The sequence below is a fragment of the Patagioenas fasciata genome, chromosome 6, assembly GCF_037038585.1.
Source record: "Patagioenas fasciata isolate bPatFas1 chromosome 6, bPatFas1.hap1, whole genome shotgun sequence".
In the NCBI taxonomy this organism is placed as follows: Eukaryota; Metazoa; Chordata; class Aves; order Columbiformes; family Columbidae; genus Patagioenas; species Patagioenas fasciata.
Window position 1 is genome coordinate 14443914 of NC_092525.1, and position 27186 is coordinate 14471099.

Sequence of the window (27186 nt, forward strand, 5' to 3'; positions counted from 1 at the left end):
TGGGGAAATATCGAAGAGGAAAACAGCTGTATGGATTCATCTAGGATTATAAAGGGGTTTGAGGAAATCCTAAGTAAATGAAATCTTATTTTATTGAATTGATACCACAAAGCCTTCCATTCAACCAGAGTAAGAGGAGACAGACAATGGAAACTATATTGTAAGAACAAGGCAGGCTTTTCAAGACTGGATTTTATGCAAAGTAACTTAAAAGCATGCTACTATTAACAGTGAGAGGGGAAGGGACTAATGCTGCCTTAGCCCCCCACTAAAATGCAGCTGCTCTAAAAACAAAATATAGCCAAGTATTCGTTTGGACTGCTTCAGTGACAAAGTTCAGTTGAGTTCTACTCCCCCAATTTTAACCAAATTCTTCTAGTGTTCTATTGAACCATTCTTCTTTTGTTCTGATTTTCATCACGTTGCTTATAGGTTTTTGCACAGAAACACAAAATAACAAGGGCAGTATTCACTCCCTTCTAAAACAGATCCAGCAACTAGAAAAAGCAAAAAATTATTTCATTTTGTCACCTGCTAGCCACATAAGTACCTGACTAATTTTTCCTGTTCAGAGGGTGAAACAACAACTCAATGTTGACACGGTCAGGTAAGGAGACCCACTGGTAGTTATTTAAAGAGCCTTCCTCCCACTTAATACTGGCATAGCTGTATGAGACATCTCTCCTGCTGCCAGTACTTGTGGTGGTACGACAGGGATGCTCAGAGGATTGGCTGGAATATTGTCAGCTGCTTTTAACTGAAGGCTACTCCAGCCTTTATTATTGCTTCTGCCTTTGGGTGCCACTTCCCCCAGTGCTTAATTTACTCTGCTTACTATATATATATATTCAGAAAAAAAGAAGGAAGAGAGAAAGGGCTGGAAATACCCAGTGGGAGGTCTAACATTACAGTTCACTCAGCAGTTTGTTTCCTCTCGCTCTGTAAAGTACTGGCTAGTTCCTAAATTGCATCCATCTACAACCTCAGTTTTTGTGGATGTTACTGTGGGTAGTAATATGCTTTTCTGGAGAGCTAAGGAGTATAGCACATCTTAAACTGAGAGGATGGATCAGTATTACCTTGCCTCTTGTGGTACTGGTAAGAGTTTTTACACCTGCAGCAGTGGCAGCAACAAGTACAAACACACAGAAACTGCCATTCAAGTTGATACGAGTTATTGCTGATACGTGATATGCATGAACAAGACAAAAATGTGACTTTAGGGCATACAAATCGGAGAAATCAAGCCATTCATACAGCTCAGAGGAGTACTTGCAGCCCACAGAAGGAATGGCGTCTGCACTCTGCTATCACCATCAATTAAAGGATGGGAAAATTAATGAAGTGCAAGATGACTTAAACTCCAAAATAAGACCTCTGACAAAAGAACATCAGCCGCACTCAGTTTCATGACAAGATTTTTGACCAGTTGCACCATACTGCTCACTTTGAGGGAGGTACATAAAACTGCTCCTCAATTTAGGAGTGTGGTTTTATGAAATGTAAATTTTGAACTGAGATTAAGACTGAAGTCTAACTGTACCATCCAGAAGGGAACTAACTTACAGTGTCTCCAAATCTTCTGGTCTGAAAGGCCAAGAAAGGTCCCTTTATCTTGTTAATTTAAGATCCTTTTTTTCTAATTTGACAGTTCTACCTCATTCCTTCTTCCTTCCACTCCACAGCAAAACATTTCCAGTTGTTGCCGGCCTATATAGGTTGTCAGGACAGCTGACTGCTTGGATTACACTGACTGTATTGTATCCCTTCACAAACCAGCTTCCTTTGGGACCAGGGCTTGCTACTGGGCTGTACCAGCACACCAGGTGCTGTCTTGAAGTTGGAAATTCCAAGACAACAGGCAATCCTGCAAATGCACCTCTCAAAATCATTCTCCCTCTTAAGGCTCTTCAGTACAAACCCCCTCCAAATCAGATATTTGAGTAACCAGAAGCATGGTGAACTTGTATTCAGTTCTGACTTAGAGACAGAATTCTGACTTTGGCCTTTTGTCCAGGTAGTGGAAACTAAAGCAGCTCTGGGTTGTGGTAGCTAGGGAGAAGATTTTTCAGTTACATTTCTACTTTTACAGCAGTTACCTACAGGAATCCTGTATTCAAATGTTTTCAGAATAACTGTAGCTCTTATCTATGCAACAGTTAGAAAGCAGAACATTTCCCATCCCATGTAGATACTGCTTCCAACCAAGGGCTTCTCCTTTTCATCCTTACAGAGACTTTTTATTTAGCACTAGTACAAGACAGTAAATCACTGCCAGCTTCTTGAGATGCTACTAAAACTCTGCCTTTTAGGGCACTTCTCTATTGGAATTCCATGCTATTGTGACAAGTTACTTGACTTGAATTTCTTTGAAAAAGTACCCTTGATGTAAACTATAATATAAGACAAACCTCAGCTAAAGAATTGCTATTTATCAAGCAACAGAGCATCCCAAAGCAGGTCTGATTAACTTTGGACTGGAAGCTGCTCTCTTCAAATGGGTCTTTCGGCTTAGAAAGACTTTATAGAATCAGAAGCTAATTAATATTTGAAAGTTATTTGAAGGATCTTTAGAATTAATGACATGTTTCCTGTTCATCTACATCATTGCCAGAAACAGTCTTCCCATTGCTTTCAAGCTACTTTAAGCACTTAAAGTCAATACAACTATGTGTTCCTTAGAAGTAACAACTTCCTGAACAGGTTATAGAACTGAGCAGATGCCAAAACTGTCAAAACCAGTGAGGGAAGTCAGGCAAGGAAAGATGTTTATATGGACATAGTATTGCTTTGAGAACTAAGTCTCTTACAATCTAAAATAAACCATACAAGCATAACAGTGTTAATTTTTTATAAAGCCTGCATGGTCAGTCCCTAACAAACTGAGTGAAGAGCTGAAATTCAGAAACCTGAAAATACCCAGCACATCTAAGCTCCTTCAGGAAGGATGCTGAAGCTCCTTCATGAAGAAGCATCAGCAGAGATTATGGGGCAAACACCCCTTAAGGTCATGCTTTCATCATGAACAGTAGATTGCCTGTGCACCCAGAACAGGAAAACCCCTGAAGCACCCACAAAGATCAAGTGAGGCACACATGGAGACAAGCAGCACACAAACCAACAGATAAGCCTAGAGAATGTCTAGCAGAGACCTGCATAAAGTATGATATTTTTTTTCCTCTAAAAAGAATAGTAAATTAAACATGCAGGGTCACACCTCAGGTTCTGAAGCTGGAAAAGCTGAGTAATGGCAAATATCAAATCATCATGATCAAACAGACCAAGCAAAATCAGCCCACAAAAGGACTGATTAATATAGGTTGGCATGTTCTCTTATTAGTAACGTCAAATGTGACTGTTCAGTAAAACTTCTGTATCAAGAAGTATCTGTATCTAATTAAAGTGTGACAGATTATTATCAGTGTTATAACTTCATTCCTAATTACTAGAGAAACTAGATTAACAGATTCATTCACAGAGCTGTGACTCCTTTGGCAGAAATATTCATCAAATAATCCATGTGGTCACTCAACTTCAAGTTTGCATCTACTTCAGTGTGAAGGACAGCCGGCCTTTACTTTAGCTGTCAGTGTCACCAACTCAGTGACAGCAACAAGGAGCTGCTGCTCATGGGCACTGGGTTATAATCAGATTTTCATTCATTCCACTAAGGCCAAGAACTCAACGAGCACTGAAGTAAAATATATGTTGAAAAACCCCACCCTTAAACCAGATAAGAGGTGATCCTGTTCTTAGAAACTTGGGGAAGTGTTCTCTTATGAAGAAATACTGCCTCTGGATCTTTAAGCATCTGAGTTAACTCACTTCTGAATTTCAAAGGTGGTGGTGGTGGAGACAAGCTTCTCTTTTGATAAGCTTTCACCGATTCTGTCTTATCATATTGCAATTCAGATGACCAGGACTGAAGCTGGCTGTACCCTGTAAGTTTACTTCAGGGTTAGGTATTTTCTAGATAAACTTACAATCCTCTCCATCTTAGCCAAAATTAATGTAAGTCTTCTTACTCTGAAAATCTCTGGTAAATATTTTGAAAATTATGTGTTGTTAATGTTGTAGACAGCTTATTTGTAACAGACTTCATACTATGGGTATTGCTACTGTTGGCCCCATTAAGGGGAAATTACATTAGACACAATAGGTGCATGCTCTAGCAGCAGGACTGAACCTAAATGACTCACCCAATTAAAATATATGGAATCTAATGACCTTACTTCTGAAGAAAGGGCAGGGCTTCCTATGTAATGACAGGTACAATATAATTACAGGGAAATGGACAGTCTTGGCTTTGTTCTTGAAACACGAAGGTGGCTGCTGTAATCTAAGACAAATACATAAAATGCAGGGGATTTTGTGCTTTTTTTTTTTTTTTTAAATAATTTTTAAGCATTGGAAGGGACCTCAAAAGATCATCTAGTCCAATCCCCCTGCCAGAGCTGGAACACTTAGATGAGGCTACACAGCTTGAACTGGGGAAGAAAAATACTCAGGTCTAGGTGTGGAGGTCTCAAACCAGTTTTATTGGGCACTTTGCCCATGTTATGGAAGCAGTATATCACATAACGGTGGTGGCCTGCTCTCAAGGAAAAATTACAACTTGAAAAATCAGCATGGAAAAAAAAAGAAGGGGTAACCTGGGCAGGGGAAAAGAGGAAGAACTGAGAGCACACTGGTAGAGCACAGAGAAACACTATGGTCTATATGAGCGTTATTTACATTTAGAGGGATGTGGAACCCCATCCAGGCTCAGACCAGCAGAACTCAAACTCTATAAAGAGTTTAGCATTATCTTGACAACTTGAATGGGGATACGTAGCCCTTACAACCATCATTAGACACTTATGAAAAGAAACATTTCAAATAACTCCTTACTCTAATTAAGATCCCCAAACGGAGCCTTCCACAGCTGTTGAGATTCATCTCCCGTTTGTGTCTGGAGATGTGGGGTGGGGATCACTGGGGAGAGCGCAGACCCAGGCAGACGCGAGTGGTGACCGCACAGCTGTCTTTGGAGGCACGCTGCTGAAACGACTTGGCATTCCTCCTCACAGACCAGGCCAGAGATGCACTGTCGTAATTTAAATTTGCATGAGTGCTAACATACAAAGCTGAGAGCGAACATGTCATCCAGTGATGTGTCTGTTCTTTTACACAAGAGGCAGTTAGGAAACAGCAGCATAAGCATCTCATCCCGAACAGTAAAGTTTTTCTAAATCTAGAAAACTGCTTTCTGGAGGTCGAATTGTTCTCCAGACTTGTGACAAGATGCAATAATATTCTTCCCATGAGGATAGGAATTCTAGTAAGATTTATTTCCAAACCCTCTAGAAGGTAACCATCTAGCCTACTCAGATGTCTACAACTAAACAATAAGATCCACAATTTTTGCTGAAACACTTTGTTAGTAAAGTTATCAGTTTTGTGGGTGATTACCCTCAGTAGTGCTAACCACACTGAACCTTCACTACCAGTAAATGCTCATTCTCACATGCGTTAAATTCACAGCCTACAGAACATTCTCAGTCAGGGCATGTTAATATTGTGACTCGATACTACAGGGGATATTTTTGTAGCACTTGATATACAGAGTGCCTCACAGTTTTGATATTTTATTCTCTTGACAATCCTACAGAGTAGGGTAAAATTTGCACTATGCAGGAGAAGGTCTAAAGCAAAGCAACAGAGCCATTTGTTAAATATCAGACTGGAAGCTGTGGCAGAGCAGGACTCAAACTGGTGTTAATCAGCCATCCTTCCTAAAGTGCAATACTTGGAGCTTTTGTTACAAAATCCTTACAGCATCTCCCTGAGTACCAGTTTCAATACAAAGACATAAAACACTGAAAACAGCTATTGTCTCAACTACTGATGCTCTCTGAACAAAAACTCCTATGCTTCCTCACACTAATGAAGTAGGATTAAAACAGCTTTAAGTTCAAGCATCAAAAAAGGGAAGAAAATCTGTCATATGGCAAAGCACAACAGAAAGCCTCTACAGTCAAAATTGGAAGAGAAAGCACGGATGTGGCGTAGGTTCTGCTAGAGACATGTTGCACAAACCATCTTGTGTACTCATGCCTCTCACTTATCTGTATGATAAGAGTCTTCCTTTTCTAAACTTACCAACCTACCAGTGGAAAAAAAAAAATGGCTAACTCAATAGGATGAGCTATTAGAAGACCGTTTTCTTAACTGCAGGGATTTTTACTCATGTCAAGATCTAAGTTTTTTAATAGTTAAAGATGGTAACTTAATGCATGTCTGCATTCCTGGTTTTAGAGCTGGCATCCTTTGTCAGCAAAGGCAAGGACTGGGGGAACAAACTATTTCACCAAGAGCACAGTCAGATAGGAAGATACTGTGCTAACACAGCAAGAAGGAAGAGGGCTGTAAGGAACATTTGACAAAGAACAGTTGTTTTTACATAACTGAGGACCTGTCGTCTGACCCCAGCAGGCGGGAAGGACCGAGAGACATCGGACTATGAATTTGTAATGTAGAACACAGTCTCTTCTCAGAGTATGTACTGACACCTGTATACATATCGATACCTGTATTGACAAGTTAATTTAGGGGCAAGTGTAGCCAAAGTACCAGGAATCCGTATCTTAAATAGACTGATAAGGGGAAGGGTATTGTATGCGTCAGGATAGTCTGTAAACCCTGAGGTACCCAACCAATGGGGAAGAGGGGTGGGAAATTGCAGCCGGGATCTTGGGGGATAGCAGGAGGGGCTTTTTGCCCTATTCAGCGTGCCTACCTTTAGGTAGAACACCCAGTCTTGCAAAATTATTATTAAAATATGCTTTGCTGAGAGATCCTGCCTGGGTCTATAATATTTGCAAAATTATTGTTTTCTACAGGGCCTACTCAAGAAAGCAATAAGGAAAAAAAAAAACAGGTACATTAAGTTATGCAAAAATAGGAATGACAAAAAGCACAGAAGAAACAGAAGGTTCTGTATATTGAACAACACAAAGGAACTGCAGGGGCAGAAAGTAGACTTAAAGCAAGGAAAAGTAGAACAGCAGCATATAATAGAAAATCCCCACAGTATAGGGTTGAATGTTATACACCAAAGGAAAATAATAACAGAAAGACCAGACTAAGCTTGTTATGATTTTACCTGTCTCATTTTCAGATTGCATATGGCTGAAAAATAAAGATACAGGCAGCTGAGTAAGAACACTAAATGCTCATAGGAAAGGAAATGGTAGTTCTTCCTCATTTATCACCAACACCAATTCCTGGACATTAAATTCTGTTTCCCTTTAAGCTTCAGGCAACCACACTTCACATGGTATTCACCATGACACTGCTCAGAACACAGGATCATTATCTAATTTCCAAAAACACAAGAGCATTCCCTGGAAGGGTAACCTTCAGTTTGGTGATATGAAGCACTGCTGTACCAGAGCAGTTTATTCTATAGACTAAAGCCCACTTCCCCATTAACAAATCAAGATGCTTTCTATAATAGCTTTTATGGTTTCAAAAATTACAAGCCCACCTCCGTGTAGGCTCAAGGGTGGAGCACAGGGGGTAACTGTGTGCTGAAGAGTGTTTTAATCTTTCAGTACAAGAAAATAATGGATGGGTGGACGTAACAAAGCCAGGCGCCAAGACCTGAAACGCATGGAAGATCTCAAATCATAACAAATTACTAAAGTGCAGGGGAAAAGGACAGTTACAGCATACCAAAAGTCATGCCTCTGCTTTAACATGATAATATGCAAGCTGAGAAGTCTGTCTTGGTTGTATTTTAAACAGATTTTCCTATCTCCTTTCTAATAGTCTGCTTTAGGACTGAACAATGTGTTTTTTTCAATGTGGCCTTTCACTGATCAGTATCAATGGGAATTATAAGTGACACTTAGAAAACAACCCACAAATACATCCTAACTTAGGGTAACTGCCCCACATCTAAGCAGTCAATGAGGAACACCACAGCAGTGCCAGGTGATCTTGTTTTTTGTAATTACATGCTTAAACACCAGGTTTAGGACCTCTGCAAAGAGTCTGTCTCCCAGCCAACAACCCCACTACAGGAATGCTTACTGCAATTCACTCTTCTGTTTGTATTGCTCTACTACTAAACAATCAAAAACAATATACTAAGCTCTCTATCTCTTGCTAATTCACTGTAGCTTCGGCCTCTTTAGGGAAGTTTAATAGATAACATTCAGCAAAGCACAGTGCTTTGAGCTTCCCATTTCAAGGCAAGTCAAACAATTAACACAAACACTAACCTTCTATCAGACCTATTATGCCACAATTGTTTTGAAATACAGGCTAGAACCACAACAAACTCATTTCTTTAACAGATGAGACAACATTTAGCCTGCAGACAGCTTTTCTGTGTCTGCTTATGCAAAGTTAAGTCTAAACATCTCCATAAAACAAGTAAGCATTACTGCCATTTCACAAATGAGACATGCATAGAAGCAATAAGAAGTGACTCTTAATTTGAGACCTCAGATTTCCCAGCAGAAGTATCAGATTTAATGTCTTTTCATGCCCAAAAAGTTGCCTGCATCCTTTCACATAAGTTGCAAAACCTCTCTTACCGGCAGATGAAGTTATCTAGGATAAAGCCCAATAGAAACAAAAGAACTAAAAGGGTAGCAGCTGATCTCTTAAAAGCAAAAGCAACATGTACTCCCTTAAATTTTGACACAGATGCATCTGCCTTTTGATATGTGGATCTTGCCTGCTTTCATAAAACCACAATTACTTAAAACACTGTTCACGGCAACACGGTCAAAAACAAAACAACAAACCCTCCAATTTTCCAAGAGAAAAACCTTTTAGCAATGGATAAATTAAGTCAAAGCATCGCAGCACCCTCTCGTGGTAGGCTGAAAAACCATGATCTCCATAAGCAACCTGTAATTGATCCTTATATATTCTTTCTTTAAAATTCCAGCAGCCTCCTGTGTGCTGTCCAGATAACATGGTAGCACTGCCCAGCATGGGGCTGTGTTCTTTCATACTCACCTGTTTTCTGCTGACAATGCCGTGTTTCTAATCCCACTTCCCTGCTTGAACATAACAAGGTGAGCTTTGTGTGCAGAGGAAAAGGCTAAATAAAGCAGAAAGGCTGTATAGGAGGTTCCTCGTAGTCAAGGGCTGTGCTTGTTCAGGAACAAAATGCTCACTGGTAATGCCTCCCATGAATCAGCTGCAGTGTAGTTCTGAGACAGCTGATGCACAAGAGAAAACACACCAACAATCAGCACCTGGGGATGGTTACTATTCCCTCACACCTATGGCAAGAAAACAGCACAGCTCACCTGAGTCTAAACAGCCTGTAATTCTGCTGCCTTAAGGGATGCCAGTTCTGTAGCACGCAGCATGAGCGAGTACACCACCACAGCTAAACCAACCCACCCACCTGTGGCTTCAGCTGAGCATTATTCTTGACCCAGCCTGCACCCAGAAGCAGTTACATGCTTTGCCACCAACCCACAAAACAAGAAAAGTATTTTACTTAGCAGAAACACTAACAAGGCACACAGAAAAAGTCATTGCACCTTTACCATCACAGTGCAAGCTTGTGTGTTGATGGAAAGGAACGTACCAAGTGTCTTCAGCAAATTTAGCTTAACCATTTGACAAAATATAGATGGAAGCTATACAGACTTATTCACATTAAAATAAGAAAGAATTAGAACTTCTGTACAAGACAACAGACAAGTTTAGCTTTAACAGAATTAAGTATGTGGCTTATTTCAACTTCTCAAAGCACACTGTACTTCTAACTAGGTGCTGAAGTGGAGGAATTATCACACAATTAAATGACTTTGATTTAAGAGGACAGTGCCCTCTTTAAACATTTTACCCCTAAAAAAAGCGAAATGTATTTAATTATGGTGACCTAAAAACAGAAAATAAGAAATTTTCTGACCAGACAGATTTAGTACTGTTATGACAAAAGCAAGAATTAGATCTGCTGGACTCCTGTTTCACAGGACAGCTATGGCAGGCTACTCAAGTTATCATTTGAGCACTTACTGATTTTGCACATCAATCCTAAACCATCTAATGTGCCCCTGCAACAAAAAAAAAAACATTTTCCTTGTCGGGAGAAAGAGCAAGAATTCTCCAGGGCCTGCAGAGAGCTGGTTCTCAGTATTTACATTACTTCCACAAATGACAAAGCTCACCGTGGCTTGCTTGATGCTAATCCAGTCAGTAAAAAAGCAAGTTTGAAAACAAATCAGAAATGAGTGATATCACCACAAAGTGATCAAAGAAACAACTTTCGGAGCATCTGTTTAAGGTCTTGCCTATACCACAGCCTTTATGCTTTGATCAAGGTGCCATTTGAAGAGTAATTTTACCAAGACTCTATTAATAAATATCAACAATATTCTAAAGAGCACACGTAGGACATTCAGAAATTTCAAGTTCAGTTTAGAAGAACTTGCTATTTTAACTTTATCTTAAATCTGAACCTGAGAGCTGCCAACTGTTAGACTGGTTTTTTTTTCCCAGCTTATAGATGAAAAGACAAAAAAATTAATTTACAGGAGACAAGGAACTACAAATCAGCTCTCAAAGGATGCTGTTTATCTTTCAGTTGTACTCAAGTAAAAGGTGAACATAAAGAAAGCTGTACACTTAAAACCTGTGCTTTCAGAAAAAACTGCATTAAACACAAGCAGTAATTCTATGCTTACAGAACTCAGCTCAGGCCAGTATAAGCTTGAGTTCTGCTGCACCCAGTGACTTAAGAGGAGCTGTGCCACTGTTTCAAAAGATCTTCAAGGTTATTCAGATCTCTCTTCTTAGATGACATAGCTTGATTAATTTCAAAAAAGTTTGCATAAACAGATTTTTTTGTTGTGGAACAGTCACCGTAGTTTCATTAATTAGCAAGTTCTGACATACTACATTGCTGTAAAGGAAATAACACTTAAATAATTTCTTTTTAAATACCTTCAAGGCTAATCTAAGTATTTTTCCAGCTCTCTTCTATTATTGAGTAAATTTTCAGAGATACTAGTGTAGCTACTTCTTCTGGTGTTGGCTTTTCTAAGCAGCAACACAAAATTGATATTCTCATCAGTTGCACAGCCTCCCACAGGTTTCTGAATAGCAGCAGTAAAACTGAACAGTCTAGTTAATTGTGTGACACTGCTGGTTAGCGAAACGAACCCTGAGCAGTAAAGGCTTTGAAATAATCTTAAGAAACTGAGCCGACCCTGTAAGCTAAGGAAGGGTTTGTTATATTAATTTACACTCCAGATTGGGTTTGAAGGGTTATTATCATAATCAAGGGACTACAAAATTAGAATGTACAAACCTCTTCATTTTTTGTCTACATAATAGATCTGTGCTCTGTAAACACGTTTTAGACCTCTGATGTTTAGGATAAATGTAGGCGGTAATACTAATCTACTTGGATATGACAGTATTTAAACAAGCTTCTAGGCCAGGCCATCTGTTGGAATGCACACAGATTTGTGATGAGGAAGTGTTTCTTCCCTTTGCAATTCCTTTATGTTTTGGTGTGTCTACTGTACAGCCAACTTTTCCAAAAACTGTGGGTCTAATCGAAGATGGAATATGACAAAAAAGAACACTTCTTGAACTATGCTCCATACTACCACCATACTAGCCAATATTAATATAATTTCTTTCAGCCAGAAGCAAGCTTGACACTTGTTTCAAAATTAGCCACAGTGCTGAGCACACTTAACCTGCAACAAAAGCGATTATTGGTATCTTACAGCAAACCACTGTAAATCCCACACATGAACTGTAAAGTGTGTATACACGTATTCACTATTCAATTGTACTTGATTCTACCTCTGCTAGGAACCGAACAGGGGGAGGAGATTTTTGTTGGGGGGGTTTCCTTCCCAAAATGAACAGTCATGCAAATTAACATTCAGTTGTGCTCCAGGAGCGTGGAAATCTTCATCTTTTTGTGCCCATGATCAGTCACCAGCTTTGTGGGGAAATCCCTCAAGTGGAATGCTGCCCACTGGCTGAGACCTTGGTCAGTAATCCACTTCCAGCTTACTATAGATCAGTTTAGAAGGCTCACCTGGCTCATTCAACAAGTATTAAGTGTACCCATGACTGTATTTTAACAGCTTTATCTCTGAAGTTGAACAGTTGCAATAAAATCTCCAGTGTACTTGAATGCACTATGAAGTAGAAGGTGCAAGACCATCTTCTCTCTTTTTCCAGTCTTTCCTCATTCTTGTTCTTTCCTCTGTATCACTACTTTTTTATGGAGATATTCTTCTCCATAGTTGTTCATCCTACATATTCTAGTTGAGATGTCAGCAAACACGAACAACAGAGACACACCTGATGCTTTGTTGTTGGGATTATTGTAAGAGAAAGGAAGGAGAAATAGGAGGTGCATAGGGTCACAAATCCAGAATGTTCTCATCCTCCTGTTCTCTAATTTGATTCCTAGTTTGACCCAAGAGCAGCAGGATATGGTTCTTTTGCTTTATATAGCTTAAAACAAGAAGAAGTTGCTTCAGTTTCCTGTTAGTATTAAACAACAAAAAAACCCAAACTATCAACAGAAAATAGAGCAAAATCCAAACCAGTCACACTATCAAATTAAAGGATGAGGGGATGTGTAACTGTCCTACAGAAAATGAGGCTGCTATTCTTACATAATGGTAGTCCAAATTTTCACATCACTATTGCCATAGAATACTTTCAAATCAACCTAAGTGAAGCTCCAAGTTGATTAACACAAGTAATTATTTTTAATGGAAGTATCATAGCAAGATTAAGATGCTAAGGACAACGTCTGGGAGGAAAAGACAGGAGAAGTGGAAAGGAATTTCTTGAAACAGTTCAATCTTAAAAGAAATACATTTAAATGGCCTTTCAAGAGCACTAGAAACAAAACCAATTCAATTCTTAGTGAGGTATTTCTGTGCATCTCTGTCTCCCCCTCAAAAAAGGCAAAGTTATTTTTGGACTGTTTCCTGTGCTGAGTTAGCTGATACTGAAAGGCACCTATTGAAAAGTTAATTTATACACAATTGCACATAAGCAATCATATTAGGAGATGCGCATGTCTTTATAGAAAGACCACAAAGCACATGAAACTTCCTGAGCAGATATGGGTAATATAACTAAGCTTTGTTGTTGTGGTTTACAGTGTTACCAACAGGAAGCCTCAATGGTTTTGTAACAGTCACTTATTCTAGAGAGAATAATCTCTATGGATAACACCAAGACCAGCCTTTAAAATAAAGTATTTCATAACCACAAAACCAGAGAAATGTCAGGGATGAAGCAGTGATGGTGAGAGAACCATTACTTCAGACCCAACAAGTCCACTGTGTTACCCCCCTCGGCGCAACCTTTCGTTTCTTTCTTGCTCTATTGAGGGAAAGAGAAACTGCTGGTGGTTCAAACAACTGCGAGAAATATCTATTTACTGGTAAAAACTCTTCTGAATGCTGTTAAGAACAAACCTCTGTGCCTACTTTGCAGATTCACCTGCAAAGCCAGTCAAGGGGCCATTTGCACCACAGCTACCCAGCTTTGTGTCACTTGTAATTACACACTGTTGAAAGAGCTACTGCCTGATCAGCACGCAGTGATTTAGGATACTGGATTCTGAAACAGTTATAACATAGGTGAGGCTTTAGTCTGTGGTCATCCATCCTCAGCTTTTTGAAATACAACCAGCTGAAAATCAACTTGGCAAGCCACTAAACAAAACCTAACTGTATTACTTTTAATAACTTTCACATGCATCCCTACTGGAATAAGTATAAACTGCTGTTTCTTGGTTTGTACGAGTTGGGTTTTAACATTGTTTCTTATGAGTGTGAACTAGTCTGCTGTCAGCAGTATTCAGGAGACAGTTTATGGCTAAAAAGTACACTGGAACCATTAAGTTGTGACAACTAAGAGAAATGGGCTAGAATAAATCACGCTAATGATCATCTGGCTTCATCTATAAAACAAAGATCTAAACAGTATGGTTAGACTTCAGCAAGGGCTGGCCTGCTCTAAGAACAAACACACACAACATATGCTGAAGTAAGTGGGTCAGAGAACAGGTCACTTCTCCTGAACACCAGTGAAAACATGATTTCAAGGCTACTGTCCCAGAATCTGTAATTAGTATGAGCCAGAAAATATTCCTGAAGCCAACCCTGCTACAGCATCTCTAGGAGATAGTCCAACTACCTTCCAACTCTAATTATGTGAGCTGTCAGTCCCGCTAGATTAAAAACTATGATTTAAGCCACTTGTGACAATTTGCTTTTGTGTCCAAGAGCTTAACACGTTCACTTGGCCATGTCCCTATTTCCCAAAAAAAAAAACCACAATTTTTTTTTTTTTTTTTTTTTTTTTTTGCAAAACATTGCACTTGCAAGCAATATCAAGTTTGTGAAATATTGCTAGAACAACTTGTACCACACCATCTGCTACATGTGGAGAACCGAGAAATCAGAGATCCGTCTGGGCTTTGAAATTTGATTTTTAAGTTAGACTAACGTCTTCTGAAATAACTTCAATTCAGTCTTACCTTCTTCAGCCTACGTTCCTCTGTCTATGCGAAAAGTACATAGGAGATATACATATGCCAGGAATTATAACTGATTGGTAGTCTTTATTATATTGTCCCTTCCATTGAGTTGGTAGAGTCCTCTCATTTCCGAAAGACTACGCAAAAAGCTCCAACTGGAGACAAGGTATAAAAATGGGTATTGAATGCAACTGAACCTGCAAGAATAATTTAGATATCATGGAGAACGATGCAATACAGAACATGCCTATAATTTCACATTCTACAAGAGATGATCCTCTAGACACTTAGCTGAACTATCCTTTATTCCCCAAATAACTAGTTATGAGTTATTTATACGTTATGGTCCCACAAGATTTCTGATTTACAGCACAAAGAGTCAGGCACTGAATACAGTGATTATATTCCATCTGCACAGGCCATTTACTGACAGGAAAGTCTGCCGGCAAGTAGCTCTGGCCCAAGCTTGCTGCATTTCACTGGGATGAAAAATAAAGAAAACTTCAGGAGGCCCACAAATTGCAGTTGTTAAACTGACCCTATTTTCTCTCCTTCTTTCCATTTTCATGCATCCAGCCCTTCTGTTTCACTGAATTTCAAAGGAATGGTGTTATTCATGCTTCTTCCTATTTTAGAATGTTTTTATCACGTGGCATAGCACTCCAACTGCCTTAGGGGAGCTTTAATGATAATTTTATTTTTAAAAGTATAGGCTTATCTTGCCTGACCTTGATGCACATAGTAAAAGGTTGCTAAACTCCTCCTCTAGAAAACAAAACAGGGAACAAATGTCCCGTGCTTGCTGGATCAAAAGCTCAAGTGCAGAAGAGCCTTCCGCTACCCCAAAATATATCACCAAGGCAACTGCAGCAGTATTGCAAACAGGTATTGCACAAGTTTCCCAGTCAGGATTTAAACACACTAATTTTCCTGCAGTACATTTTCTACAACACTCAGCAAGTCTTTCCAGAGATGAAAAGCAGGCTAACACCATTCCAAAGAATATCTTGGTACAGCAGGCAGTTATCACTGCTCTTCAGAAAGAAAATTAGAGCATGGCACTGTTCAAAGGTCATATGAGGAGCCGAGTAGGGCCCATGCAACTTGAAAGTTGTTGGTTGTCATCAGTTGGACCCCTTCCCTCAAACAAACTAATGAAAGGATAAAAAGCGAACCAACTACCCTGTTCTCTCCTTTTCCTTCTCTGAAAGCAAACTCATCCTGTAACGGCACCAAGTACTTTTCTTCTGGTTGCACTGAACTGTAAGAATTTGATCATAAGAGAGTGTTCGCTACAGCTTCTCCCTCTTGAATTGTTGTCCCTGCGGTACTAGTTAATTCTGATGCAGTGTACGTGGGAACACTAGCGTCTGAATAATCCTCCTGTTTACACTCTTCCTTTCTAGTACATTACTAGCAACCAATATGCTTGATGATCCATTGTTTGCTTTTATAAGTCACAGATTATGTGCCAGGAATGCTCGCAAAGGGGCACTTTGAAGGGCTCATTGTAAAAGGCTGCAAAATCTGTGACTTTCTGTTGCATCTTACAGAACTCTGCTCCATAGCTAACAAATCACACCAGCATCTCTGATTGCATAGGACTTTTCTGCTCAACTTCACAGCAGTTGTCACAGAATTCAACACCGTGGTAAGCTAAAGCCCCCAAGAATCTAGGTTGTCCTACTGATAGAAGAGTGGGGTGCCACAATACAGATTTCCTTGTTCTTCCCATAAAACAGAAAAAAACTATTTTCAAATTCCTTGCTTATTTCAAAAAAACACCCTGAAGTAGGTTGTGCCTGTATACCTGCAGTGCTTTTCCTACACAACCGTAACACAGCAAACACACTCGGGACAAGGTTTTTGGTAGCCTAGCATGAGAGATTTTACACTCTATTGATGTAACACAGGCTGGTCTTCAAAATCCTGTAGCAAAATGGGTCTGATGCTGAAAACACTGTTTACTTCTATCCTTTTTCATAAACAATCCAGAAGAAGCAAGCCCTCAAAATGAATTTTGGCAAGAGTACTTAGTTCAAGTCGCTCCTGGCACAGTATAGTATGAAATCTGCCAACGTGAGCTGAGGGAAGGATTTATACCTGTAAGGGTCCAACAGGTTCTCTTCCTCACATCAAGGACCGTATCACAGAAAGCCAAGGAAGGTAGATAATCCAGGCTCATCCTCTGACTGGCTGGTTAGTCTCTGGTCCAGGAGTGCTAACCAGTAATCCTGTGCTTTTTCCATCACTTTTCATACCCTGTGAATACATGTCCTAGTGACAAGATGGAAGGTCAGGCTCAGAAAGAAATTACTAGATAAGAGGAATCTAGATCAAGTAATATCACCAACAACCACAGCATCTCTGCAAAAGAAGTGTAACACTTAGAGAAAGTCAGCAGAAAGCCGGGTTAAGTAAAACAGGAGGAGGAGGTTGGTAAATGAAAAATAACAAGTTGAGAGAAAAAAACAATCCCTCAGACAAAGGAAGTCGGGATCACAAGAAAATAAATCATTTCAGAAAGGCAGTGAACTCCAGATTCAGAACCACAACAAAAATCTTTAGTTATTGCCCAAGATAAGTATTTAAATAGGTACCCAACTTCGACTAGCTTTTGGTATCCGTTATTAATAGTGAGTTGTTCGCTCATTTCTAGTAAAATGTGCATGGAATCGGGGAACAATTTAACATGGCTGAGGTATTCACCAAGACAGGATAGGAGTTTTAAGCCTGCCCTGAAACTCTCAAAAACTGGATTGCCAAAAATCTCCACCTCTTTTACATAATTTAACAAAATGAAAAGCTGTATCTTATTTTCAGTAGACACGTCTTCCTTTACAGTCTTCAAAGAAAATAATAGAACCAACAAAAACCTAAGTAAAATTATATCCATTACCTTACTGCTGACGCAGATAACCTAAGTAATATAAATAGTAGACAAATTATTTTAAAAGATACAGTCACTGTTATCACAGAGAAACATTCTTTTCATATGCCACTGAACAGTTTTATTAAGAGCACGTTGGCTTTCCAGGCTCATTCTTGTCTCTAATTCTATGGAAGACAAGAGCAGAAGGGGTGGCAAAGGACATAATTTGTCTTCTTGGTGTGCATGTATGCTTAAGAAAGCTTTTTCTCTCCTTTCCCCTGCCTCTACATGTAAATAATTCTCTCTATCTTTAAAATTTAGTAGGGTGGAGAGAGGTACTAGAAGGATTTGTGCAGGATGCTGAACTAAATTGCCACTAAAACACACAGCAATAAATGAAAAGATATACTTGAGTCAATCTCAACTGTGCTATTCTGAAGTAAGTACATGTCCTCACATGTTGTATTGTACTTCCACAAATGTCCTTTATGTCCTTGCCTTGTAAGACCGAGAACCAAAGAGTCACCTTTATACCAAAAGACAAGACGCTTTGTCATTAGCAGGAGTGATCTTGCTCCATCCAGCAGTTTTACGCTGCCAGTAAAGACTTACACTTCAGTGTACTGAAAGAAGCGGGGTACGCGCATAACTTCTGAGGTCTGCTCCTATCATGAATTTACAGTATTAGTCTATTATGAGTAATGTTTTTGCCAAAGTGCCTTTTATAGTACAAAAATACAAAGACGACAGAGTAAAACATGAAGATTATGATACTATGCTTGAAAGATGCAACAAAACAATAATCCTTAGTTTTAACTGCAGCAGTAGCAGGTCAGGCGTTCCAGCAAGCACAGAGTTCTGTTTTGGTTTTAAAGCTGATACTGTTCCCTGAACTCAAAAGCTGTGATAACACTGAGATTTTAAGAACCAGATTTAGTGCTGCGCTCTTGTTTTGATAGATACTTACGTGTCAGCAGTCACAGCAGATGATATTTACATTTAGACTGCTGGTTGCATGTTCCTTAATCTTTTTGCCTATGCTCATTCCATTGAGCAAAAGAAAACATGTATTGTCAGAAGCAGCCATGCTCTGTAAACATTGACATCTCTCTTCACCTAAAGCCAAACCAGCCAAGCCCTCCATAGCAGATTCATTTTAGGATTAGAGATCCATCCATGCTTCTATTCTCAATATGCTTGTCAAGGTAGACAGGATTCGGTTGATCATACCTTCCACAGCTTTGTGCATTAAGATGTTGCCAAATAGATATAATAATTAAAAAAAAAAAACCCAAACACATAGTTACAAAGGGGGATTTGAAGTTGCAGGGTCCTCCTAATAGAGATTACAGAAACTATTACTAATAATGTTGCATTAAACACTTCCAGTATCAGTCTACAGCAATAAGAATAGCAGTGGACAAGCAAAAACTTCAACTGAGAATCAGATGGCAGCTATAATACCACAGCCAAAATAAAACCGTTCGCTCTGTCAGGAGCTATATAGCAACACAGACTTACAGATCTAGAAGGGCAAGTCACAAGCGCCTCAGTAAACAGAAAGACAAAGCACATGTAACGTTTACCTTTGTAAACAAAACCAGAGCAGAGAACCGCTGTAGTGACAGGTACCAAGCACCGCGAGTTGTGATTCCCGGCGGTGCCCCCTCGCTCCTGCCCTGGGTGGCGGAAAAGCCCCGTCCCCACCCCTGGGGGAGGCTTCTCCGGCCCGGAGCACCCTGCCCGGCTCCGGGCTGGGCCGACACAAGCACCCCCGGGACGTGGCACAGCGGCGGGGGCAACTCTCCCCTCCGCCAGTTAAACCACCAACAACAAAAGAGGCAGAGGACGGACGGCGATCTCGGCCCTTTTCCCCCGGCCCCTCCCGCCCGGCGCCCCCTCACCGTGCTGGGTGAAGATATTGAAGCCTCCCTCGGCGCTGCGCCCGGCCGCTTCTCGCCGGCGGCCCGCGGGCCTGGCCGCGCTGCTCCCCCGCAGTCCCCGCGGCTGCTGGTGCTGAGGCGGCGGCTGGTGCTGGAGCCCGGCGCCCGGCTCCCCGACGCGGCCCACCTGCTGCCCCATCGCCGCGCTCCCGGCCGCGGCCCGCGCTCACATGCCGCCGCCGACGCCGCCGCTTCCCCGGCCCGGCAGGCGGCCTCCCCGCTCCTCCCCCCGGCGCGGCCCGGCGGCTCCCGCCCGCCTCGCCGCCCCCGCCGGCCCCGCGGCGCTCCGGCCTGGGACTCACGGACTCGCCCCCTCAGCCCCCGCCGCCATCTTAAACCACAGAGCGCCAGGAGAGCGAGGACAGAGCGGCTCCCGCAACCACCTCCGGTCCGCCGAGGGAGGCCGCCCAGCCCGCCCCCGCCGCAGCCAGTCGCACGCAGGGTGACACAGGGTGACACGGGCAGCGCGGTGTGGCCTAGGCCCTCGGAAGTGTTAATATTTCGCTCCTCGTGCTGGCTACTACTGCAACAACGCCTTGGCAGTGTTGCTGCGTTGTGGACAAGCCGCAATGCCGCTTGTCTCAGATGCCATTGCCACATCACTGAGAAGTGACAGTGACAATTGGCTTGGTCGCACTCCCGAGGAGCCACAGCAGCCTGGGGCTGGGCCCACCTTTGTGTGGCTGTCCTGAGGTGGGAAGGTGAGGCAAAGCTCCTCTTGGAGCTCCATGAAAGATTCTTAGAAACAGGAATTCTCAGGTCATGTTCCACCTTTCCAAGGTCACAAGGTGCCACAGAAATGCCGTCTGTGCTGTCACGCACACTCAACCTGCATCCTGCTGCAATACAAATTCTGCCTAAAGCTGGGGTGGCTCATCCAGCTGGGCTGGTGTGTGCTCCGACACAGGCTGGAGTAAGTGGGAGCACGTGGAGCCAGAAATGCACTAACTCACCAAATTAATGGGCTAAGAACATGGGGGAGATCAGGAATTACAGACAGGCTTGCTAATAACACACAACAAAACAGTTCTTACAGTAGTGCGGGGAACCTCTGGGGTGTAGCACGGGTGCGTGTTGCCAAGTCTGGGACTCTGTATGGGCACAGTTGTGTGTGTATCTCTGCAGGATGGACAGTCTCGGGCAGAACTGGCCCACATGGGTACACTCTGCAGTGGAGATATTTCCTGGGCTCATTCCAGCGAGAATTTGCAGGGTTTGGCATTTATAAACGGTTTGCCTTGTAAACAAAATATATATGTTCTCTGGAGACTGTAGAGAGACAACAAACATAGAGCTCCCTCGTGCCATTTGCAGTTGCCATGTGGGATAGAACCACTCTTTGCAAATTAACAGAAATTGTATTTTTCTTCCCTAATGCCTTTTACTCACTGATCCCAAAGAACTATCCAGAGGAAGGCCATTAGCATTTTGAAAGAAGATGCCAGTGTCAAGAGACTATTATACATAAGAGCACTAAACAGAATTGTGTTGAAACACTGTTGTTCTTCCTCAGATCTCATTAAATCCCTCATCCTCTCTACCAGCAGCTTGTGCACATCAAACAGCTTGCTGTGGGTTACATTAATGTCCGAATGCGTGGAACTTGTCTGACATACAGCAACACCTTAACTGATGATGGAGTCAAGCAGGGACTTTCTAAGGCGGCCTGTTGCAAGGGGAAGAGGGCTGCAGCACAGTCACCATTTGCTATTGTATAAAAGTATTTTAGGATTACGCTGTACCCTGTTAAGCTTCAAAGTCGGTGCTGGTTGCGTGCTAAACAAGCCACCCCCTCAGACTGTACCCCTGCTTGGTCCTCTCAGCAACACATTTTATAGGGTATCATATAAACAGGGGGTGCCAAGCCCTGGCTGCTGACCACTCTTCTAGAGTGCCTGCTAGAAAAGCAACGCGGTTATAAACAAGAAACTCCCCAAAATGAAAGTAACTCTGCGCTACTAAGTCACCAATGACACCAAGCAACTTTGTTTCTTACTGTTAAAACAGGGGCTAATAAGTATTTACAGAGCGTCATGGTTATTAACCATGCAAAGATGACAAAGTGCTTTGAAGATGTAAAAATCTGTGTCAGTTATACCTATTATTATCAGCTGTGATGTTATCCATTTCATGTAGTATCAGGAATAGGTTGTTTCTCAGAAGGTAATTTATTTTGAAGAGGTCTAGCACAGTGCATTAATGAGGCAGCAGTAACAGTTACTGTCCTCCTGGCGATTTCAGGCTTCCAGTCAATCCGCTGTCTCAAGAGCTGTTTGAGCAGGCGATAAAAACGACCAAGGAACAAAGGCAGCATTGAGGTTACAGTAATGCGCCTGATGAGAAACACGGTATTTCTAGAAACGCTTCTGAACTGACTTTAAATATTCACCATATATCCGTTTCTTAAAGCTGCTTCTAAGCACTGATAATGCATTGCTCCACATCCACACTGTGCTCCAAAAATCACACAATCATTTAAATAATTGCTGGCTGAGCAGTCTTATGTGCTCAGCATTACATGTCACAAGCGTGGTGCTGTCATCTGCCTGAAGTACAGGTTCTGTGCCAGAAGAAGCCTGTGGACAAACTGGAGACTCCTGATTCTCAGTTTTGAGTCAACTGGGCAGCTTCTGTTTGTAACCTAGGAAAAATTAACTAGCAGTACTCTGTTGGTGGCTTGAAAGTTAATTCTAGGAGTAATCTTTGCTCTTCTTCCAGCTCATATACCTTCTGTGTACCAAAGCTACACAGAGAAACAGATTTTTGTTAAACATTTGGCTGGTACTTAGGACACAGATGGTATTATTTGAGGTATTTGTTAAGTGCCTAGAACAACAGAGGCCATATTGAGGCATTTGGAGGTTTCTCAAGAGTAAGGGATACATGTCCATAACATGTCAGGGTTTTTATGGTTTTATTGCAATACCAGAACAAGTTGTGGCTCTCAGGACAGCTGTAACTCCCTTGGGATGTCTGCAAAGGCAGTGTGTAATGTCCACTAGATGGCCCGTGGCATTGCTGCTCAGTGTCCCTGAAACACCCTGGACTTCACCAGGCTGAAAAACAGGCAGGTACCTTAATGGAGGTGTTATGGAGAAAGACATTTAAAAAAAAAAAAAAATTAAAATCTGATCCAGGCTTTGTGACACAAGGTTAGTTACCCTGCAATAAACATTGACAGCTTGTAAGTGCTGAGCCATTTCAAAGGAGAATGTTGTTTCTTGGTGCAATATGTACAAGTACTCATCCTGTCATCTCTGATTGACAGCTCTTGAAATGTACTGTCTGCATGGATCTTTCATGGCACAATAGGTAGTGTTTCAGCATTGTCTTGAAAGTTATTTTTAACCATTCCTAGGATTTAAATTTTAATTTATGTGCAGTGCATGCAAGATAGCTTGGGGTATTCAGACGCCTGTTCAGTGAGAGTCCATGAAAAGCTTTCTTGGGCAGTACGGTTTTTGGTGTAAGTAACCACCTGCACAGATCATAACAGCATGGCCAGTCCTTGCGTACATCTCTATTAACTGCGAACAGCAACACATTAACTGTGCTGAGGTTTTGCAAGAGCTATACCCACCATGGTATAACCCATAACCTTTTCACAGCAGAGGTTCGAATAACCAGATTATAGGACTTCTTCAGTAACTGTTTTCCTGTCTGATGTGTTTCTGTAAGTACTACAGCTGCACTGCCCCTCCCAAGCATCTGTTCAAGGCACAAAAGGTTGTAGAAGGGTATGCTAATAAGAACATTAAGAACGTTGTTTGTTTGCCTTTTGCTGTGGAAAATGTTGCCTCTACCAAACAAAAATGATGACAAGTCTCTGCATCTGCTGGGAATTGCAAATTAGTACTCAGCTTGCACAGTGTGATCACTGATGAAGTACATTTGCTGAGGTAATATGAGGTCCCTCGACAGCTCTGGTGATGATTCAGGCTTTTAGGCATTTCTCTCGCAGGTGGGTCAATAGAAGTGTTTTGCCACCAGAGTTCCAGGGTTGCCTTAATTCAAGTTTAGTAGCATAAATTTTTGGTTCCTAATTTGAAATCTTCCTAGCTCATTTGCAGATGGAAACTTTTCTTCCTGTGTTTTCTGGTTTTTCTCCCTGAGAGGTTTGTAGTCAGGGAGCAGACATTTAGATAAGAGATAGCAAACACTTCAGAGCAGACTATACAGCAGTGCCTCCATCAATGCCTCTGAGACCAACCTCATCCCACTTTAGATTCTTCTGATGACTGGAGAACTGTATGTGAATTAGAATAACCACCATGAGAGTCCAAAACAGAATAAGGGCTACATTAGCCAGAAAAAAGAAAAAAAAAAAAAATCATTATCTTGTTTTTCTAAGACGTGTAGTTAGAATAATACAGAATTACAACAGTAGAATCATTTGGGTTGGAAAACACCATTAAGAATCCAGACTTAGCAGTGCTTCCTCTTCATTCTCTTTGCTTCATGTGCTAGTTTCCCCTTATGCCTCCTCCACCTCTATCTTCTTGCTCCTCACATGGTCCCTTACACTCAGAATACTTTGCCAAACAGTGAGTTCCCAGCACCCTCACTTCCCTTTTCTAAATCATACTGAAAATTGTGTCTTCCAAAGTTGCCCTTGTTACAACAATTAATCTTTCTGTGATTTCACTCCTGGTCTCGTTTTGACTTTGTATAGAACTCTGAATTTAGTTTTTGATCTTGTAAGGAAGCCTGAGGGTACAACATTTTGCAGGATTGGTGTCCTGTGTTACAAATTTAGGATGGCCGGGATCCAGCCTCGCTCTGGATCACTTTTATAAATGCCCATGTGCTCTGGCCATGAATGGCCATACCATATGCAATGGTCCTGAATAATTAAATTACTTTTTAAAGTCAAAGTTTGATCTAAAATATTGTTATTGTTCATTCTATGAAGTTCGGATAGATTCTTCCTTGGCAGGCTTTTTTATTTAATTATGCAAGAATTGTAAGTGATTACTTTCTCTTTCAAATGACATTGTGTTCCCACCTCACACAGTTATATAGTATTAAATATCCATGCTTTTCAGCTTCTAGCCTTAATGTTATTTCTTCAAGAAAGGCTCAGTAGTGTGAAACTGCTCTAAAGAGAAATGTAATTGCACAACTGAAGCAGAAGAAAGCATCAGGGTTTTATAAGATGTCTCTAAATGCGTAGGTATGTGTGTGTGCCCAGAATAGGCTGGTAGCCAAGAGAGAAGCGTATACATTTGTAGTCGAATCTCACTTAAATTTAAAACTTGTTCCTTCTGTTAAACATGCAAATATTTCCATTTTCTTTGCAAATTCTGCCTTTCAGAAAACACATAAGCCCAAATCTTCCTCTGATCAGGCTCTCAATGTTTGTGTGGTCTTTATTTAAACTGTTAACTTGCTGAAGTAGGAAATGTCTTATAAAGAAACAACTACACTGTCTCATTTCACATCCAAATTCTTCTCCCATACCAGCTGTGTGTGTTTGCCTAGCAGCAAGTCTTCTGTTAATGAATGACTTGTTCTCATTAGCTTGTCAGGCTGGATATTTAGCCTGTAGTTTCCACTCATACAGAGCAGCGCTCCTTCCCTTGTAGCTTCTGGTAAATCAAACAATGAGATACACAAAGCCTTGTGTCTCTGAGCCTGACCTTTGTACTTTTAATCATTAACTAACACAAAAGGCCAAAATAAAGTAACTAGCTGGTGGTTAAATGTATTTTACATCAGCACAGTCCTATGGACTGCCTGGCATGGGGATTGTTGCAGGCTTTACCATCGGCTGCCACTTCTAAGCCTTCTTTAAAAGAGGGGAAATTAATTCTCTGATCAGCAGAGCCAAAGTAGTTGCACTTGATATATTTGTTTTGTGAAGCTGATGTTCAGAGTGGATTCTCTGACAGCTCAGAGGTTTTCAAAATGAGGGGCCTGAGCCGCCTCATCTAACTTTGAAGCTGGCTGTGCATTGAGCAGGAGACTGGACTAGATGGGCTCCACTGATCCCTGTCAACTTAAATTCTTGTTCTAATAAAAGTTGAGTTCATCTGCAGGTTTTCTCCATTCAGAACGTTAATACTCTGTCCACTAACTAGGCTGATTTTTTCACAAAACTCATAGGAACTGAATATTTCTTGGACCTCTGGCTCTCCATCTGATTTGCATAAAATCGGCCAGCAGATTCAAAAGTTGCTGGAGGTAAAAGGTAGCTGGGCAGACAGACAGACACTCCTTTCCCCACACACATAGGACAACTGTATAAGCCTGGATTTCTTAAGAAAACCTTTCTTCCCTTTATGTTTGTGCAAAAAACTTGTCAAGTGTGCATCTAATGAGGCCTGAAGTCATTCTACATACTCCGAGCTGCAGCCAACCTGAAATAATCCCTCCCAAGAGCCAACAGCACATTTCATACAGCTGAGGTATTCACTCTGCAATCCCAACTATGCAGAGAAGTTGAGACATTTAGGAGTGAAACCCGGGCATCCTCTTTCTGATGGTCAGAGATTATATCGTTGTGCTTCCATGAGCGTGTGTTTAAGTCTGCCTGGTGCCTTGTTGGTCCTGCCAGCAGACACGGGAGTGTGTCTGTTACCTCACTGAGTCGTCCTCAGCTTTCTCATAACCCGAGAGTGACAGCAAGGGGAATTTGACCTCGGCGTGCGAGAGACCGCCTGGCTGTCTGCCTTTCCCTTTTTGTCTGCTCTTTCTTAGGATGCAGTCACACTACAAAATTACCTTGAGTCATCTGTCTTGGGAGCTTTCCCCATGGACTGCTTGTGATAAACGGCAGACATATGAGGCACGTTAATCTGCACTGCTAGGGGCGACGCTGATATGAATCTACAGTGGATTGTGCGTGCTTCTGAGGTTTCCATCTACCTGAGCCAACTTCACACCTCTCCCCAATGTCTCTTCTGCAAGGGATCAGTTCTATAGCTGCAGTCCACAAAGCTTGCCTGATCAGCCAAGAGATCTTTTAGCAGCCATGACAGCAGATGATTCTGTCTCCCTTTCTCCAGTTTGCAGAGAACACATCTACGTTCCTCTGCTTTTGATGGCCCTGGAAAACATTACTTCTGTGTTCCTGGGAAAGCTTCAGAGCACTTCTATTTTCTGCCTCACAGGGAAGCAGAAACTGTGAAATTATCAGCATCCTCTGTTTGTATGTTCCCTGGAGCTGTTATACTGCGCAGTCAGAAATAGAGATCCGGCCTCAGGGATTTGCTAGTGATGCATTCGGTCTCAGCATGGCACATGCTCATTCCTGGGGAGCTACTGAGTGAGCATTTATAGTTCAACACTTTTCCTCCAAGTAGTTGAAAACCTCTGATTTTTCCCTCGGTGCTGAGGTCTTGCGCTTTGGATTCTCTTCTCATGACAGCTTACTTGGAATGCCACCAGAAAGCTTTCAGCCTGGATCCTTCCTCCTAAAATCACAGGCTACAGTAACATCATGCCAGCGATTCTCCCATAACTTGGTGCCTGATCAGCAGGAAACAGGAAAATGAGGTCTTGTTAGATGCATTTTCAAAATCATAAAACAAAGACTTCTGTGCTGAAGCAGGGTAATCATTGTTGTGGGCACTGGAGGCCACTGGGTGAATAAGCTGATGAATAGGAAGCAAGGAGCCCGCAGTCAGTGAGGAAAGCATAACTGGAAAAACTGTGGGGAGTAAGCACTGCTGGTTGTTTTGATGGTGCTAACTTGGGTTTCTACTGCAGAGAGATGGCAGTGGTAAAGGATGAAGTGAATTCACTCAAGGTTTACCCTGCTTTCTGGTTGGTTTGTCAATTCATATTTCTCCAGCCACTTTATGCAATGAGGGATTTTTTGTGTG

The 27186-nt window shown here is 41.5% G+C and overlaps 1 protein-coding gene across 3 annotated transcripts in view; it reads right to left on the reverse strand.

The window, feature by feature from the left end:
* ABL2 (ABL proto-oncogene 2, non-receptor tyrosine kinase) overlaps window positions 1–19535 on the reverse strand; it is a 48328-nt gene extending 28793 nt beyond the window's left edge. The window contains exon 1 of one of the 3 annotated variants that reach the window (XM_065841856.2): window positions 19322–19535. In XM_065841856.2, the coding sequence (XP_065697928.2) occupies window positions 19322–19499 (178 nt within the window). In that variant the 5' untranslated portion in view covers window positions 19500–19535. Of the gene's footprint in view, window positions 1–16648; window positions 16783–19321 lie in introns of those variants that run through there. The other 2 variants (XM_071809985.1, XM_071809984.1) reach the window with 2 other exon arrangements.
* Window positions 19536–27186: the final 7651 nt, after the last annotated feature.